At 49.6% G+C, this 15,702-nt stretch overlaps 1 protein-coding gene across 1 annotated transcript in view; it reads left to right on the top strand.

Annotated features, from left to right (window-relative positions):
• Positions 1-15,702, top strand: part of LOC119930425 (potassium voltage-gated channel subfamily A member 3-like) — a 42,971-nt gene that overhangs the window by 13,424 nt on the left and 13,845 nt on the right. Inside the window, exons 11-18 of the mRNA XM_038748753.1 lie at positions 2,278-2,285; positions 2,501-2,586; positions 3,176-3,368; positions 6,373-6,500; positions 6,544-9,728; positions 12,515-12,552; positions 12,790-12,918; positions 14,272-14,389. Coding sequence (XP_038604681.1) covers positions 2,278-2,285; positions 2,501-2,586; positions 3,176-3,368; positions 6,373-6,500; positions 6,544-8,061 — 1,933 coding nt within the window. The 3' untranslated portion in view covers positions 8,062-9,728; positions 12,515-12,552; positions 12,790-12,918; positions 14,272-14,389. The remainder of the gene's footprint in view (positions 1-2,277; positions 2,286-2,500; positions 2,587-3,175; positions 3,369-6,372; positions 6,501-6,543; positions 9,729-12,514; positions 12,553-12,789; positions 12,919-14,271; positions 14,390-15,702) is intronic.

Raw genomic sequence — 15,702 nt, 5'->3', positions numbered from 1 at the left:
AAACAACAAACATGTGGCAGAGCTGGGATTAGAACTCAGGTCTTTCTGACTCCCAGGCCTGTGCTCTACTATTTGGGAGAGTACAATACAGCAGAGTTGGTAGACACATTCCCTGCCCGCAGAGAGCTCACAGTCTAGAGGAGGTGACAGACATTAATATAAATGAATAAATTACAGATACATTTGTAAGTGCTGTGGGGCTGAGGGAGGGGGGAATAAAGGGAGCAAATCCAAGTTCAAGGGCAAGTCAGAAAGGAGTGGAATGAAAGGAAATGACGGCTTAGTAAGGGTAAGGCCTCTTGAAGGAGATGTGCTTTTAATAAGTCTTTGAAGGGGGGGAGAGTGATTTTCTGTCGGATATGAAGAGGGAGGCCATTCTAGGCCAGAGGCAGGATGTGGGCAAGGGGTTGGTGTGAGATAGATGAGATCAAGGTACAGTGATTAGATTGGCATTAGAGGAGCGACGTATGCGGGCTCGGTTGCATCAGGAAATGAGAGGGAGGAAAGAGATTTTTTAGGCCAAGGAGGGGTAATTCCTACCCACACCTTCTTTTCAGCTTCCCAGGGCTAACACTGGCATTTGGCAGTTAGCATTTTACCAAATGACAGGCGGTTGAGCATTTTGCTCAGAAGGAAAGCTGGCGTTTAGGCTTGGATCAGTGGTGAAAAATGTGTGTATGTTCAAGGGAGTTTTTTGGCTTCACCACATTTCCAGGCTTGAACATTATAATAGTAGTATTCTTTCATCAGAGGGGTGCCATGAGGGCTAATGAAACATTTGAAAAACCACCTGAGCTTTGCAGTTGGGGGTACTAGATAAATACCATGTGTTATTACTACAGAACTCTCTGCAGTGGTGATTTATGGGCATGGGTCCTGCTGTCTTGAAAGTTTGGACTATTGGAATAGTAGTAATAATAGTAGTACTTATTTACTAAGTACCTACTGTGTGCAAAGCACTGTACTAAGTACAGGGAAAGGAAACTGTTGAGATACAGATGTTTCTCCCCCTAGATTGTAAGGTCCTGGTGATAAAAGATTGGGGCTCCCAACTCTATTATACTGTACTCTCCCAAGCACCTAGTACAGTGCTCTGCCCACAGTAAATGCTCAATAAATACCACTGATTAATTCATTTAGGGTTCCTGGCCCCCAGTGGACCCACAATCTAAAAACAAGGGGTGGGGGAAGGGGGTTGGTAACAGGCATATAAGGAAGGATGAAACAAAAATATAAAAGACAAAGATGACGACAAAACATTTGATCTCTGATGATGGAATAGGGTCTTTGCAGGGAATTTCCCAAGCAGAATTCTTAAGCATTTTGAAGTTACAAGATGAGCAAGGCACAAAAAATACTAATTGAGTGACTACACACAACATAGAGTTATAAAACTTTCTGAGTGACTAATACTTCAGGTATCCAGCTTCATCAATTATCTTGCTTTTACTAAATATCCCCATAGAGTTGGTGCTGGGCTAAACATTGTGTAAAATTACAATGATGGAACATGACACCATTAAAAAAGATCACTATATACTGCCTTTCTCAGCATACTGAAGTGTGTTGAAGTATACTGAAGGAATATGAGGTATACTGAAGAAATACCTACGCATCAGGCAAAAACTCCTCACCCTCGGCTTCAAGGCTGTCCATCACCTCACCCCCTCCTACCTCACCTCCCTTCTCTCCTTCTACAGCCCAGCCCACACCCTCCGCTCCTCTGCTGCCAACCTCCTCACTGTGCCTCGTTCTCACCTGTCCCGCCGTCAACCCCTGGCCCACGTTCTCCCCCTGGCCTGGAATGCCCTCCCTCCACACATCCGCCAAGCTAGCTCTCTTCCTCCCTTCAAAGCCCTACTGAGAGCTCACCTCCTCCAGGAGGCCTTCCCAGACTGAGCCCCCTCCTTCCTCTCCTCCTCCTCTCCCTCCCCACCCCCCCCGCCTTACCTCCTTCCCCTTCCTACAGCACCTGCATATATGTATATATGTTTGTACATATTTATTACTCTATTTATTTTGCTTGTACATATTTATTCTATTTATTTGATTTTGTTAATACGTTTTGTTTTGTTGTCTGTCTCCCCCTTCTAGACTGTGAGCCTGCTGTTGGGTAGGGACCGATTCTATATGTTGCCAACTTGTACTTCCCAAGCGCTTAGTACAGTGCTCTGCACACAGTAAGCACTCAATAAATACGATTGAATGAATGAATGAATGAATATAAGAGTGGTTGATTTGGTTTGACTGGCTAATAGTGATCTTTTGCCTTTCTAGATCAGCTGGTAAAACTGCACAAATGTATCCTCCAAGAAACATGATTCACCACTTACCTTCAGCCCATGGGGATGTATCTAGTCTTGTTCTATTGGGCTCAGTCTCTGGTCTAGCATTACTTCCTATTTTTATCAGTGTCTTGCATGATGGAATAAAGAACGCATTCACCCTTTGCAGATAACGCTAAATTGGGTTGGCTGACCTCTACCCATCCAATTTTCAGTGACTTCACGAAATAGAGAAACAATCCATGAAGAATTTGAAATTCAACAGGGACGATTTGGGAGCAAACCTTCCAAAACTTCCGGGGTATAAAGGGCACTGATTAGTTTCTTGGGGAGCTGGACGCGTTTCCCACACACTTTGCAGTACACTAAGAATGCGTCTCTGTGTATGAATCAATCAATCAATCAATCAATCGTATTTATTGAGCGCTTACTGTGTGCAGAGCACTGTACTAAGCACTTGGGAAGTACAAGTTGGCAACACATAGAGACAGTCCCTACCCAACAGTGGGCTCACAGTCTAGAAGCGTATGAATCACGCTTGACCTTGATGAAAAGGGAAAGATCAAGGAGGAAAAACGAAATTTACTGTCCTGGAACCTGCACTGATTGGAAAACAAGTCCATGCCCGGTGACTTCAGTTTAACGGGAGAAGATGGCAGAGGGGAGGGAGAGGAGAGGGGGGCGGAGGGGAGCAGGGGTGCAGGAAGAGTAGACATATTTTAGGATTCAGCCTCTGTTCTGGCTAACTTTTTTTTTGTGGGAGGGGGAGTTGGGAGCTGAGAGTCTTCACCCGTTGGTGCCTTTAATGGGACCCATGCATAATTCATCCTCCATCTCCTCTGGAAGGATTGGTTTAATGTCCCCAGCCTCCGGTAAGTGCATTTTTCCAGTCGACGCCCCTCCGGCCTGGGAAAGAGATGCCACGGAGAGAGCTACAGGCAGTTAGACACGTCTTCCCTCCCACGGATGGCGCGAAAGCTTTTGTAGGCCGTTTCTGCTGTTCCCCCCCACCAACTCTGCAGCCCCCCGCTCCTCCCCAGAGCCATCCTGCTCGACCCCAATCATTCAGTCGATCCATCAGTGGTATCCTACTGTGTGCACAGCCCTGTGCTTTGAGAGGGCAGGATCCCAGCCCCTGGGAGTTACAATCTAGCGGGAGAGGCTGGCATTAAAATCAATTAGAGGCCGGGGAAGCAGATCCCCGCCTCTGCAGTTCTGTCTGGGGGATACCCTCCCCCCCCCCCGCCCCGTTCCCATGCAGCATCTGCCCTTCAGGACCACCCCTTCTATTACTGACCGTCTGGGGGAGAGGGAGGGGGTCTCTTCGGCAGCCTGGGCTCGGGGGCGACCCGCTGCAGCCTCCGGAAGGATTCAGAGAAATCCTTGGGGTCCACGATGAGCGTGTCCCTAAAAGGAAAAGTTGGGGTGGGAGAGGGGCCATCCTAGACCCCGTGGTTAGTGTCCAGGAGGGCAACCGTCTGGCTGGTCCTCCAAGAGGGGGTGGGGGGTTTCCCGGAACCGCTGAGGGTGACTGAGCCTGGGGATGGGCGTAATAATAATAATAATAATGATAATAATAATAATAATAATAATAATAATAACAATAATAATAATATTTGTTAAGCGCTTACTATGTGCCAGGCACCGTTCTAAGCACTGAAGCAGCGTGGCTTAATGGAAAGAAGACAGGCTGGGGAGTCAGAGGACGTGGGTTCTAATCTCCGCTCCGCCACTTGTCCGCTGTGTGACCTCGGGCAAGCCACTTAACTTCTCTGTGCCTCAGTTGCCTCATCTGTCAAAACGGGGATGAAGCCTGTGAGCCCCACGTGGGGCAACCTGATGACCTTGTATCTACCCCAGGGCTTAGAACAGCGCTGGGCCCATAGTAAGCATTTACCAAACACCGTCATGATTATTGCTATTCTTAGCAGGTCATCAGGTTGTCCCACGCGGGGCTCCCAGTCTGAACCCCCATTTTACAGATAGAGTAACTGAGGCACGGAAAAGTTAAGCGGCTAGCCCAAGGGTGGGTGGGCGACGGGACCTCTCTGCCCCGGGGTTGGGCGGGGGGCGGGGAGGGCTAACGGCTAAGGGGCCGAGGGCGAGTCCGGTCTCCGGGGGGCTCGGGGCTAGCCCGGGCGACCCCTCCCCCGCTCGGGGGGCGGGAAAGAGGTCGCCTGGCCCCTCCTGGGGGGATGGAGGGGGGGAATCCTGAGACCCAGCGCTTAGAACAGTGCCTGGCACAGCGTAAGCGCTTAACAAATACCATCATTATTATTTATGAGAGAAACAGCATGGCTTAGTGGAAAGAGCCCGGGCTTGGGAGTCAGAGGTCGTGGGTTCTAATTCCACCTCCTCCACCTGTCTGCCGGGTGACCTTGGGCAAATCACTTAACTTCACTGAGCCTCAATTACCTCATCTATAAAATGGGGATGAAGACCGTGAGCCCCACGTGGGACAACCTGATCACCACGTATCCCCCACAGCGCTGAGACCAGTGCTTGGCCCATAGTCAGCGCTTAACAAATGCCATCATTATTAAGACTGTGAGTCCGTTGTTGGGTCGGGACCGTCTCTATATGTTGCCGACTTGTACTTCCCAAGTGCTTAGTCCAGTGCTCTGCACATAGTAAGCGCTCAATAAGTACGATTGAACTCTTGGCCCATAAGTCAGCGGTTAACAAATGCCTTCATTATTAAGACTGTGAGCCCGTTGTTGGGTCGGGACCGTCTCCATAGGTTGCCGACTTGCCCTTCCCAAGCGCTTAGTCCAGTGTTCTGCCCCCAGTAAGCGTTCAGTAAATACGATGGAATGAATGAATGCTTGGCCCATAGTCAGCGCTTAACAAATGTCATCATTATTAAGACTGTGAACCCGTTGTTGGGTCGGGACCGTCTCCATAGGTTGCCGGCTTGCCCTTCCCGAGCGCTTAGTCCAGTGCTCTGCACCCAGTAAGCGCTCAGTAAATACGACGGAATGAATGAATGCTTGGCCCATAGTCAGCGCTTAACAAATGCCATCATTATTAAGACTGTGAACCCGTTGTTGGGTTGGGACCGTCTCCATAGGTTGCCGGCTTGCCCTTCCCAAGCGCTTAGTCCAGGGCTCTGCACCCAGTAAGCGCTCAATAAATACGATGGAATGAATGAATGCTTGGCCCATAGTCAGCGCTTAACAAATGCCATCATTATTAAGACTGTGAGCCCGTTGTTGGGTCGGGACCGTCTCCATAGGTTGCCGATTTGCCCTTCCCGAGCGCTTAGTCCAGTGCTCTGCCCCCAGTAAGCGCTCAGTAAATACGATGGAATGAATGAATGCTTGGTCCGTAGTCAGCGCTTAACAAATGCCATCATTATTAAGACTGTGAACCCGTTGTTGGGTCGGGACCATCTCCATAGGTTGCCGGCTTCCCCTTCCCAAGCGCTTAGTCCAGTGCTCTGCCCCCAGTAAGCGCTCAGTAAATAGGATGGAATGAATGAATGCTTGGTCCATAGTCAGCGCTTAACAAATGCCATCATTATTAAGACTGTGAGCCTGTTGTTGGGTCGGGACCGTCTCTATAGGTTGCCGACTTGCCCTTCCCAAGCGCTTAGTCCAGTGCTCTGCCCCCAGTAAGCGCTCAATAAATACGATGGAATGAATGAATGCTTGGCCCATAGTCAGCGCTTAACAAATGCCATCATTATTAAGACTGTGAACCCGTTGTTGGGTCGGGACCGTCTCCATAGGTTGCCGACTTGCCCTTCCCAAGCGCTTAGTCCAGTGCTCTGCCTCCAGTAAGCGCTCAGTAAATAGGATGGAATGAATGAATGGGCGATTATTATTTCTGAGGAGGAGGAGAGAGGACCGGTGTGGGAGTCGGGCGTTCGGGGCCGGTCCTAGCTTCGTCCCTCCCGCAACAGGCGGGAAGCGGCAGCAGGAGGAGGAGGAGGAAGGGGGAGGGAGGAGCAGGAGGGCGGACCCCTCCTCCTCCTCCTCCCCCTCCTGCTCCCCTCCTCCCCCTCCTCCCCCTCCTCCTCTTTCCTGCCGCCGCCGCTTCTTCTTCTTCTTCTTCTTTCTTCTTCTTCTTCTTCTTCTTCCCGCAGCGCCCTTCCGTCCGCCTCCTCCTCCGCCCCGGCGGATGGACGAGCACCTGCGGCTCCTGCAGTCGCCTCCCCGGGCCCGGTCGCCGTCCCCGCCGTCGCCCAGCCCGTCGGTCGCCGGGATGACGGCGGTGGCCCGGGGGAGCGGGGGGGTCCCGCCGGGCCCCCCCGGAGCCGGAGCGGGAGCCGGGAGGAGGAGCAGGCCCGGGGCCGGAGGCCGGCTGCGGCGGCGAGCGGGTGGTCATCAACATCTCCGGCCTCCGGTTCGAGACGCAGCTGCAGACCCTGGGCCACTTTCCGGACACCCTGCTGGGCGACCCGGCCCGGCGAGTGGGCCACTTCGACCCCCTGCGCAACGAGTACTTCTTCGACCGCCACCGGCCCAGCTTCGACGCCATCCTGCACTACTACCAGTCGGGCGGGCGGCTGCGCAGGCCCGTCAACGTGCCCATCGACATCTTCTCCGAGGAGATCCGCTTCTACCAGCTGGGCGAGGAGGCCCTGGAGAAGTTCCGCGAGGACGAGGGCTTCCTGCGGGAGGAGGAGCGGCCCCTGCCCCGTCGAGACTTCCAGCGCCACGTGTGGCTGCTCTTCGAGTACCCGGAGAGCTCGGGACCGGCCCGGGGCATCGCCATCGTCTCCGTGCTGGTCATCCTCGTGTCCATCGTCATCTTCTGCCTGGAGACGCTGCCCGAGTTCCGCGACGAGAAGGACTACCCGCCGCCCCCTCCTCCTCCCCCCCCGCCTCCCCCTCCTCCCCCTCCGCCTCCCCCTCCTCCTCCTCCGCCGCCCTCTGACCCCAGCCCGGGCCCCGCGGGCAACGGCTCGGCCGGGCCCGGGCCGGGCTTCTCCGACCCCTTCTTCGTGGTGGAGACCCTGTGCATCATCTGGTTCTCCTTCGAGCTCCTGGTGCGCTTCTTCGCCTGCCCCAGCAAGGCCACCTTCTCGCGCAACATCATGAATCTCATCGACGTGGTGGCCATCATCCCCTACTTCATCACCCTGGGCACCGAGCTGGCCGAGAGGCAGGGCAACGGCCAGCAGGCCATGTCGCTGGCCATCCTGCGGGTCATCCGCCTGGTGCGGGTCTTCCGCATCTTCAAGCTGTCCCGCCACTCCAAGGGCCTGCAGATCCTGGGCCAGACCCTCAAGGCGTCCATGCGCGAGCTGGGCCTGCTCATCTTCTTCCTCTTCATCGGGGTCATCCTCTTCTCCAGCGCCGTCTACTTCGCCGAGGCCGACGAGCGGGATTCCCAGTTCCCCAGCATCCCCGACGCCTTCTGGTGGGCCGTGGTCACCATGACGACGGTGGGCTACGGGGACATGCACCCGGTGACCATCGGGGGCAAGATCGTGGGCTCGCTCTGCGCCATCGCCGGCGTGCTGACCATCGCCCTGCCGGTCCCCGTCATCGTGTCTAACTTCAACTACTTCTACCACCGGGAGACGGAGGGGGAAGAGCAGGCCCAGTACCTGCACGTGGGCGGCTGCCAGCCTCTCTCCGCCTCGGCCGGGGAGCTGGGCAAGGCGCCCAGCGAGTCCACGCTCAGCAAGTCGGAGGACGCGGTGGTCGACGAGGGGGCCAACCCCGGCCCCTTCCCCCGAGCCCCCTGCCAAGCGGGCAACCCCCTCGCCCCGGCCCCCACGGACGGCTCCTGCGTCAGCATCAAAAAGCTCTTCACTGACGTTTAGCGCCCGTGTGAAATGTGCCCCATCGGTCTGCATGTGCTCCGTTTTTGAAACATTTCCAGAGCATTCATCCAAGAGGAGAAGGCTACGAAGAAGGGGAAAACAATCCACTTCCCAAGCCCCTTCCCCCACCCCGCTTCAGAGAGAAACAGGGGTCTGTTGCGCTAAGGGGCTGCGTTTTATCAGCTCGCCTTCTTTTCTCTTCTCTTTTATTTTTTTTGGCGGGGGGCGGGGGGCAGAAGCGCCTTTATTTCGTTTACGGTTGGGTTACTGTCTTCTCAGCTTTGTTTGCTAGGACACGTACTGGATCTCAAACAGGGGGACCGTGCAGGGGGTGGGAAAGAAAAATCGAAATTGCACAGGGCAACTTAGCTACATAACGAAAAGGAAAATTATCCTTCTCAGTCAGGGAGAGGGAAGCTTAGACGAGGCTCCGTTTCGAAGAGGGATGGCGCGCCGCGGGGTTGCCTCCCCTCCAGAGAGTTTCCCAGAGGAAATCCAAAGTAGCGCCGTGATTTGGAAACCCTGCCTAGACGATTCAGACTCGATCCGTATAAAGTCTCTATCGAATCTCCCTTCCCGGAATCGTTCCCAGCCTCGGAGACTCCCGTCGGAGGAAGACGCCTCCCTCGATTCAAAGCTTAATCGTTTGACTAACTGTTAACTCTTTGGGCTGCTAATGCATTCTAAGGGGTTTAAACTGACGTTAAATCACTGTGAAGAAGTTCTGAGGGGGTCCCGTTGGAAAGTCTAGAATCAAATATGTTTTCAGGGTCCTGCCGGGGTGGAGGGGAGGGGGAGGGGAGAAACAAAGATTTTTTTTATTTTTTATTTTTTCCGGCGCATCTGAGATAAGCGCCCGCTCTATCACAAGGAGATTAAAGCGGCAGACACCCCTTCCAGCGGAAGTTACTAATTCGGACTCGAGTGATGCAGTTCCCATAGCAACACTGGTTTCCTGGGAAACCCGAAAAGGTTGTCATGGCATCTCTCCTCTGCCCCTTCCCCCTTCCCTCACTTCCCTTTGCCGTTTCCACAGTAACCTTTCCAGATGGTTTCCACTTGACGCGATTCCGCAGGAAAATTGACGCTTTGGCACCGATAAAGTTGAATCCTCGAGAATTAGAGGTGTCGAAATTTACAATCTCGAATGCATATTTTTGGCGTGAAAAAACGTCCTAAAGTTCGTAGCGATATCTATCCACGGAATCCAGGAAGAGACGGTCATCCCCGGAATAGTAAGATACACAAAGCCACGGGAATAAAACGCCGGACAATAGGCACTTCCTCAAAGACAGCGCCTCTCTCTCCCTTTCCCTCTCTGAGAGTCCAGCAGAACTGACGCCACTGGAAAGCAGTGTATTCCTTCACTTACGCAAATCTGAAAGATTCAAGTAGGACACCTTCAAAACTTGTGTTTAATGACCTCCGGGTGACCTGTTCCCAAAAGAATTCACCCAGACCCAACAACATAACCTCTGAAGAACTAGGTCTGAAGCTTTTTCCAAGATACAAAATTATGCCAGTTCGTCACGGGGGTGGGAAAAAGAAATCACCGACAATCAATAATCAGGAGGGATAGTGGCAAGGGACCCAATCTTGGGAGAAGTGTGAATGAATGCCTCGTTTCAACCCTGCGCCGGGGGCTGCCAGACAGCAGACAGAATCAGGTGAGGAATGTGCTTTGTCTGTGGTGGGCTATTAGCACTGCCTAGGGGAAGGAGCAGAGCGCAGGTTGCCCACCCAATTCTCAGTGTCGCTTGGAGAACAGAACCGCAGACCAATTTTGCCTTAAATTGGAACGTGCGTTTTCTTAGACTACCCCTTCCTCCGAATAGCGGACACCCCGAGGCTCGGTTTCCTGTGGTTTCCATTATTCTGGGCAAAGGGATGCATATTAGAACTGATAGACGTTACCTTTTGGCTATACCTCCACCTCCACCCGGGCTGCACAGAAATGATTTACCACAGCTTGCTGTTTTTCGCGTAGCTTTCACTTTCAACAACCTGTTTCCTTTTGTAGGGAACAAGGATGCGGATTGTACCTCGTAGGCTGATTTAAACTCACTGGTAAAGAGACAACGTAAACTGTGCCATCGAAACTAATTAGCACATCCTTCGCAAGCCAAAATAGCAGTTAGCATACTGCATACCATCCGTTGTAACTTTAGACACCAAGGAAACCCATTTTGCCTTGAAATTACTCTCCTATCCTCCACTCTTTCTGGCAGTAAAACACATTTGTTAGGGATTGCATCCAAAACATTCTATTCGATGGGATGAGAAAGAGAGGAGAGACATATGGAGAAGAGTGAGAAGGGAATTTTAGGCAAGATCATCATTTTTCTGGCCTATTCAAGCAACAATCTCTCACCTCGCAGTACCCACTCATTTTGACCACAATTATCTAAAAAAAAATTTTGGGTGGAAAATTTTTTTCACTGTGCTGGTAAATTGCTTCAATTTTCCACTTCTCTTTTTAGCTCTGATTTTAGTCTCATGGATTTCTCTCTCTCTCTCTCTCTCTCTCTCTCTCTATCTCTATCTATCTATCTATCTATCTATCTATCTATCTATCTATCTATCTATCTATCTATCTGTATAGCTTTCCATGAATCCAAATACCATCCATCTGTTTGCCTTTCCTAGGGAGCTGAGTGGTGAGCTTCTTCCATTGTTGTACCTGTAATTAAAATGTCCTTCAAATGTTTAGCAATTCTCTTGTGGTGCAGCAGTCTGGGATTCATTGTAGTAAGACTGCAGAGCAGATTTGCAGCAGGAATCTGGCTTGAAAAAGATGGTTCTGTTTACTTTCTCAAGTGAAAAGGACATGAAGAAATGAAGATGGATAAAATCCAGTGGACATTTTATTCCCATTTAGATTCAGAGATGAATTCTCTCTGTGAATTAGGATTGTTCCAAGTCTAAAATATTCCGTTGAATGAGAATCAGCTGGCCTGTAAACCCGAAGGTGGCCCTCTTTTTAAAAAGGCAGTGTGTGTTTTTCTTTTATTTACAGAAAGTCTTCACCATAATTATGAAATCATCTCATCAGACTGGGTTAGGAATAAAAATATAGCCATAATTTCATCTACTATTACCTAAAATATTTCTGTAACCTGTATGTACTGAAAATGAACATAATATGGACTCTGATGTTCTGTTTTTTGCATAAAAAGTATAGAATATAGCAAAGGAGAGAGGAGACATTTGAGGAAACACTTTTGTTATGCTTTCATCATGCTCTTAGTCCCAGTCCTTGCCACTGAGCTGATGAATTCTGGAAAGAACCGTGCTTTCTGCAGAAATGAATTTATCCTATCCAGTAGATTGAAATTTAACCTTTTAAAGTCATGGCTCGGGTCTAACAAGTAGGTTACAGGCTAACTATTCCGTAAGGGTAAGGAGACTGAATTTTTCAGTGAAGAAGGATTATTTCATTTTCTTTTCATGGGACACCCAGCTCACCTCAGACCTGAAAAGTAGAGTTAATTCAGTGGTATCTGATGGGGTACCAACAATTTTCCCATTTTAAGGTGACTCTCATTCTTTCCAGCATTGTACCCAAATCTTTTAATGCTCTCAAAGAGGGTGGTATCTGATGATTAAGATTTTCCATCCCTTTGTACGTGGGGTATTTGTTTTAGTTTACCAGAGAGTTTTATTTTAATTATATTCCCTTTACTAATGTCCTTAGGGATTTGTTAGATGATCGCTCAAGCTAATATTTATTTTATAATATTTCACCCAATTTCTCCCCTCCATGCCTAGGGCAGCAAAAAGAGCAAGCCATAACAGGCAAAGAGGTGAACAAACCCTTCCTCCTCCTCCCCCACTACCCCCTCTCTCATTTCCATCTTGACAGCCACTTGCAATAAACGTCTAAAAGCTGATGTAGAGCAGGCACGGCAGAATTCCTTGCTGTGCATAACTATGGGCCCTGCCCCTAGCCCACCCAGCTATGCTCCTTCTGGGGCCGACACACCAGAGCACACCAGAGAAGCAATGTGGCCTAATGGGTAGAGCACGGGCCCGAGAGTCAGAAGACCCTGAGTTCTAATCCCAGCTCTGCCATCTTTCTGCTGTGAGACCTTGGGCAAGTCACTTAAATTCTCTGTGCCTCAGCTACCTCATCTGTTAAATGGAGATTAAGACTGTGAACCCCAGGTGGGACAGGGACTGTGTCCAGCCCGACTAGCTTGTATCTACTCCTGGCACATAGTAAGGGCTTAACAAATACCATAAAAAAATAAAAAGCTCCTTATGAAGGGTCATTTCACTGGTCCAAGATGGGCGTGCAGTTCTACCAAGAAACCTACAGTGATTTTTACAAACCCGGTCCCTCCACCTTCCTCCCTCTCTCTCTCTGCTTCCTCTATTCACGGAGAAGCATTTGGACTCTCCGTATAATGTTACAAGCATCTAAGTAATATCATGATTATTTATTTATTTCTAGGAACTAAGATGATGGCTGCCTTAGAAACACCTAGAAAGGTAGGTATTGTGTCCATCTCAGACTCCAAGTTGCAATTTCAGGGTTGAGCAGGGCAGACTCTCAAGAAGTGCTAAGTCTTCATTTCTATCCCCCTTCTTGTATATGCTCTTAAGTACTCTGTAAATTGCATTTTGTGGGCAGCCAGTAGGTAGTGTAAACTGGCCTTCCAGTGATGTGGGAGCCATGATTTTTGTTTGTTGGTTTCCGTATGGTTCATGTCTCAATTTTCCCTCCAGCAGTTCCAAGTCCCTCCTACCACTCAGCTACAAGTGGAAGTGGCTCCCTCTCCTGTGAAAGAAATGCCAAGAACTGGGCACACCTGAACCCCAACCTGAAGACTCTGGAAATGCTAACGTGAGGCGGAGGTGAGGAGATGGGGACCTGGCCGGTCGTGAGTTGCACATTTTATTCATTCATTCAATCGTATTTCTTGAGCGCTTACTGTGTGCAAAACACTGTACTAAGCACTTGGGAAGTACAAATCGGCAACATATAGAGACAGTCCCTACCCAACGACGGGCTCACCGTCTAGAGGGAGGAGACAGACAACAAAACAAAACAGGTAGACAGGTGTCAATACTATCAGAATAAATAGAATTATAGCTATATACACATCGTTAATAAAATAAATACAGTAATAAATATAAACAAATATACAGAAGTGTTGTGGGGAGTGGGAGAGGGTAGGGCAGAGGGAGGGAGGACGATGGGGAGGGGAGGAGGAGGAGAGGAAAAGGGGGGGCTCAGTTTGGTAAGGCCTCCTGGAGGAGGTGAGCTCTCAGTAGGGCTTTGAAGGGAGGAAGAGAGCTAGTTTGGCTGATGTGTGGAGGGAGGGCATTCCAGGCCAGATGTAGGATGTGGGCCAGGGGTCGATGGTGGGACAGGTGAGAACAAGGCCCAGTAAGAAGGTTAGCGGTGGCAGAGGAGCAGAGCATGTGGGCTGGACTGTGGAAGGAGAGAAGGGAGGTGAGGTAGGAGGGGGCGAGGGGATGGAGAGCTTTGAAGCCGATAGTAGTTTTTGTTTCATGTGAAGGTTGATAGGCAACCACTGGAGATTTTTGAGGAGGAGAGTGACATGCCCAGAGCATTTCTGTAGAAAGATAATCCGGGCAGCTGAGTGAAAAATAAACTGCAGCGGGAGAGACAGGAGGATGGGAGATCAGAAAGGAGGCCGATGCAGTAATCCAGTCAGGATAAGATGAGAGGTTGAACCAGCAAGGTAGACGTTTGGATGGAGAGGAAAGGGCGGATCTTGGCGATGTTGTGAAGGTGAGACCGGCAGGTTTTGGTAATGGATTGGATGTGTGGGGTGAATGAGAGAGCAGAGTCAAGGATGACACCAAGGTTGCAGGCTTGTGAGACGGGAAGGATGGTAGTGCTGTCCACAGTGACAGGAAAGTCATGGAGGGGACAGAGTTTGGGAGGGAAGATGAGGAGCTCAGTCTTGGACTTGTTGAGGTTTAGGTGGCCGGCAGACATCCAGGTGGAAATGTCCTGAAGGCAGGAGGAGATACGAGCCTGGAGGGAGGGAGAGAGAACAGGGGAGGAGATGTAGATTTGGGTGTCGTTTGCATAGAGATGATTCCTACCCATGGAGGTGCCACCCATTTCTATGGGACAGAGTACATGTAATTTTTGTGCAAGGGGGGTAGACGTCTATCAGGTCAGCCCTGGAGGTTGAAGAGGTCTCAGCTAGTTTTTCTCTGACTCGCCTGCAGGTACCCACCAGTAGGTATCTGGCAGGGAAACTCTCACGTGGCAGGAGTCGGCAATGAGTCACACCGAGTCAGAGCCCTGCTGCTGTGGAGGGCGGCCAACAGAACTTGGGGACACTGGGTAAGGTGGCCACTTGTTGCCAATTAGCACTCTACGGTGGCAATCAGTAAATCCAACTGTCTTTCCATCAGGGTTGCATAGATTAAATGCTTTTTTGATTGATTCAGATTCTCAGCTCGGTTGATTGGACACCTGATTTTGAATAATGCACGAAGTCATTAAGAGGGAGAGTGCAATTGTATGTCATTATCCATTCCTAAAATGCACTTCGAAAAGACACATTTCCACTGCCTTTGGTGCAATTTTGTGTTGGTACTCTTTTTTTCCCAACTTTCTCAAAGTGTTCTGTTGTGATCTGTTAAAAGACATAAAGATGTAATTTTGTAAATCAGATACCAACTGCCTGATGGGTTCTTCCTGCCATTTTCTTTGAAGCCATTTTATCACCACTATTACCTAAACAGGGCAGAATTTAACCACAGTGCTTTGATGAAAAGTACATCCTCTAAATTCTGCTTGTCCCTCTCTAGTACTTAAATGAGCAAAGTAGTTTTAAATATTCATAGCTTTAAAAAATGCTTCTGTGCGTTGTATGCCAGCAAGTAATCTTAGGCTATGATTTTCAGGGAGATGTGTCATAACAAACAAGTAATGATGAATATAAATCCCCTCTGAGTTCCAGTTTTTCATTTTTATGAGTTTAGACATGTCTTTTAATTTGTGGCATGTCTCATTTCAGATTGAGAAGCCAGTGGGGGCCAGTCTGCTTCATGGTGAATATATATTGGATTTAATTACCTCATCATTTTTGAAAAGTAATTCAGATGCCTAATGGCTTCTCCTGACCCCAAATGCAAATGAATAGACTAACTCCCCTTTTCAAAAACAAGAGCTATAAATTTGAAGCATTTATAGCTACAACATTAACCTTTGTCAGTGTGTATTTCTTTTTTCTGGATGTGTCCCAAATGCCTGCCACTACATTTGATTGCATTAGATTTTAAACTTCTCTGTGTTTGGGATGACATTTGAGATTAAGAAATGTACTCACCAGGCATGAATTGTTGCTTGTGACATAGATCTACAAGTGTAGTGACAATGACAATGCCTCAGGTGCAGGATTAGACCTTAGACTATAAGCTCGTTGTGGGCAGGGAATGAGTTGGTTATATTGTTATATTGTACTGGCCCCAGCAACAGTACAGTGCTCTACACATAGTAAGAGCTCAGTGTCCCTGGTCAAGTCACTTGCATGGAACAGACACCCCAGCCAGAAGCTAATGGTACTTATTCAGTGCTTACTATGTGCTCTAAGCATTGCTCTAAGCACTCGGGTAGATGCAAGTTAATCAGGTTGGTCACAGTCCCTTTCC

This window comes from Tachyglossus aculeatus, chromosome 7 (assembly GCF_015852505.1).
Source record: "Tachyglossus aculeatus isolate mTacAcu1 chromosome 7, mTacAcu1.pri, whole genome shotgun sequence".
Taxonomy (NCBI): domain Eukaryota; kingdom Metazoa; phylum Chordata; class Mammalia; order Monotremata; family Tachyglossidae; genus Tachyglossus; species Tachyglossus aculeatus.
The sequence above is the reverse complement of the archived record's forward strand: the minus strand, read 5'-3'. Positions and strand labels throughout refer to the sequence as shown.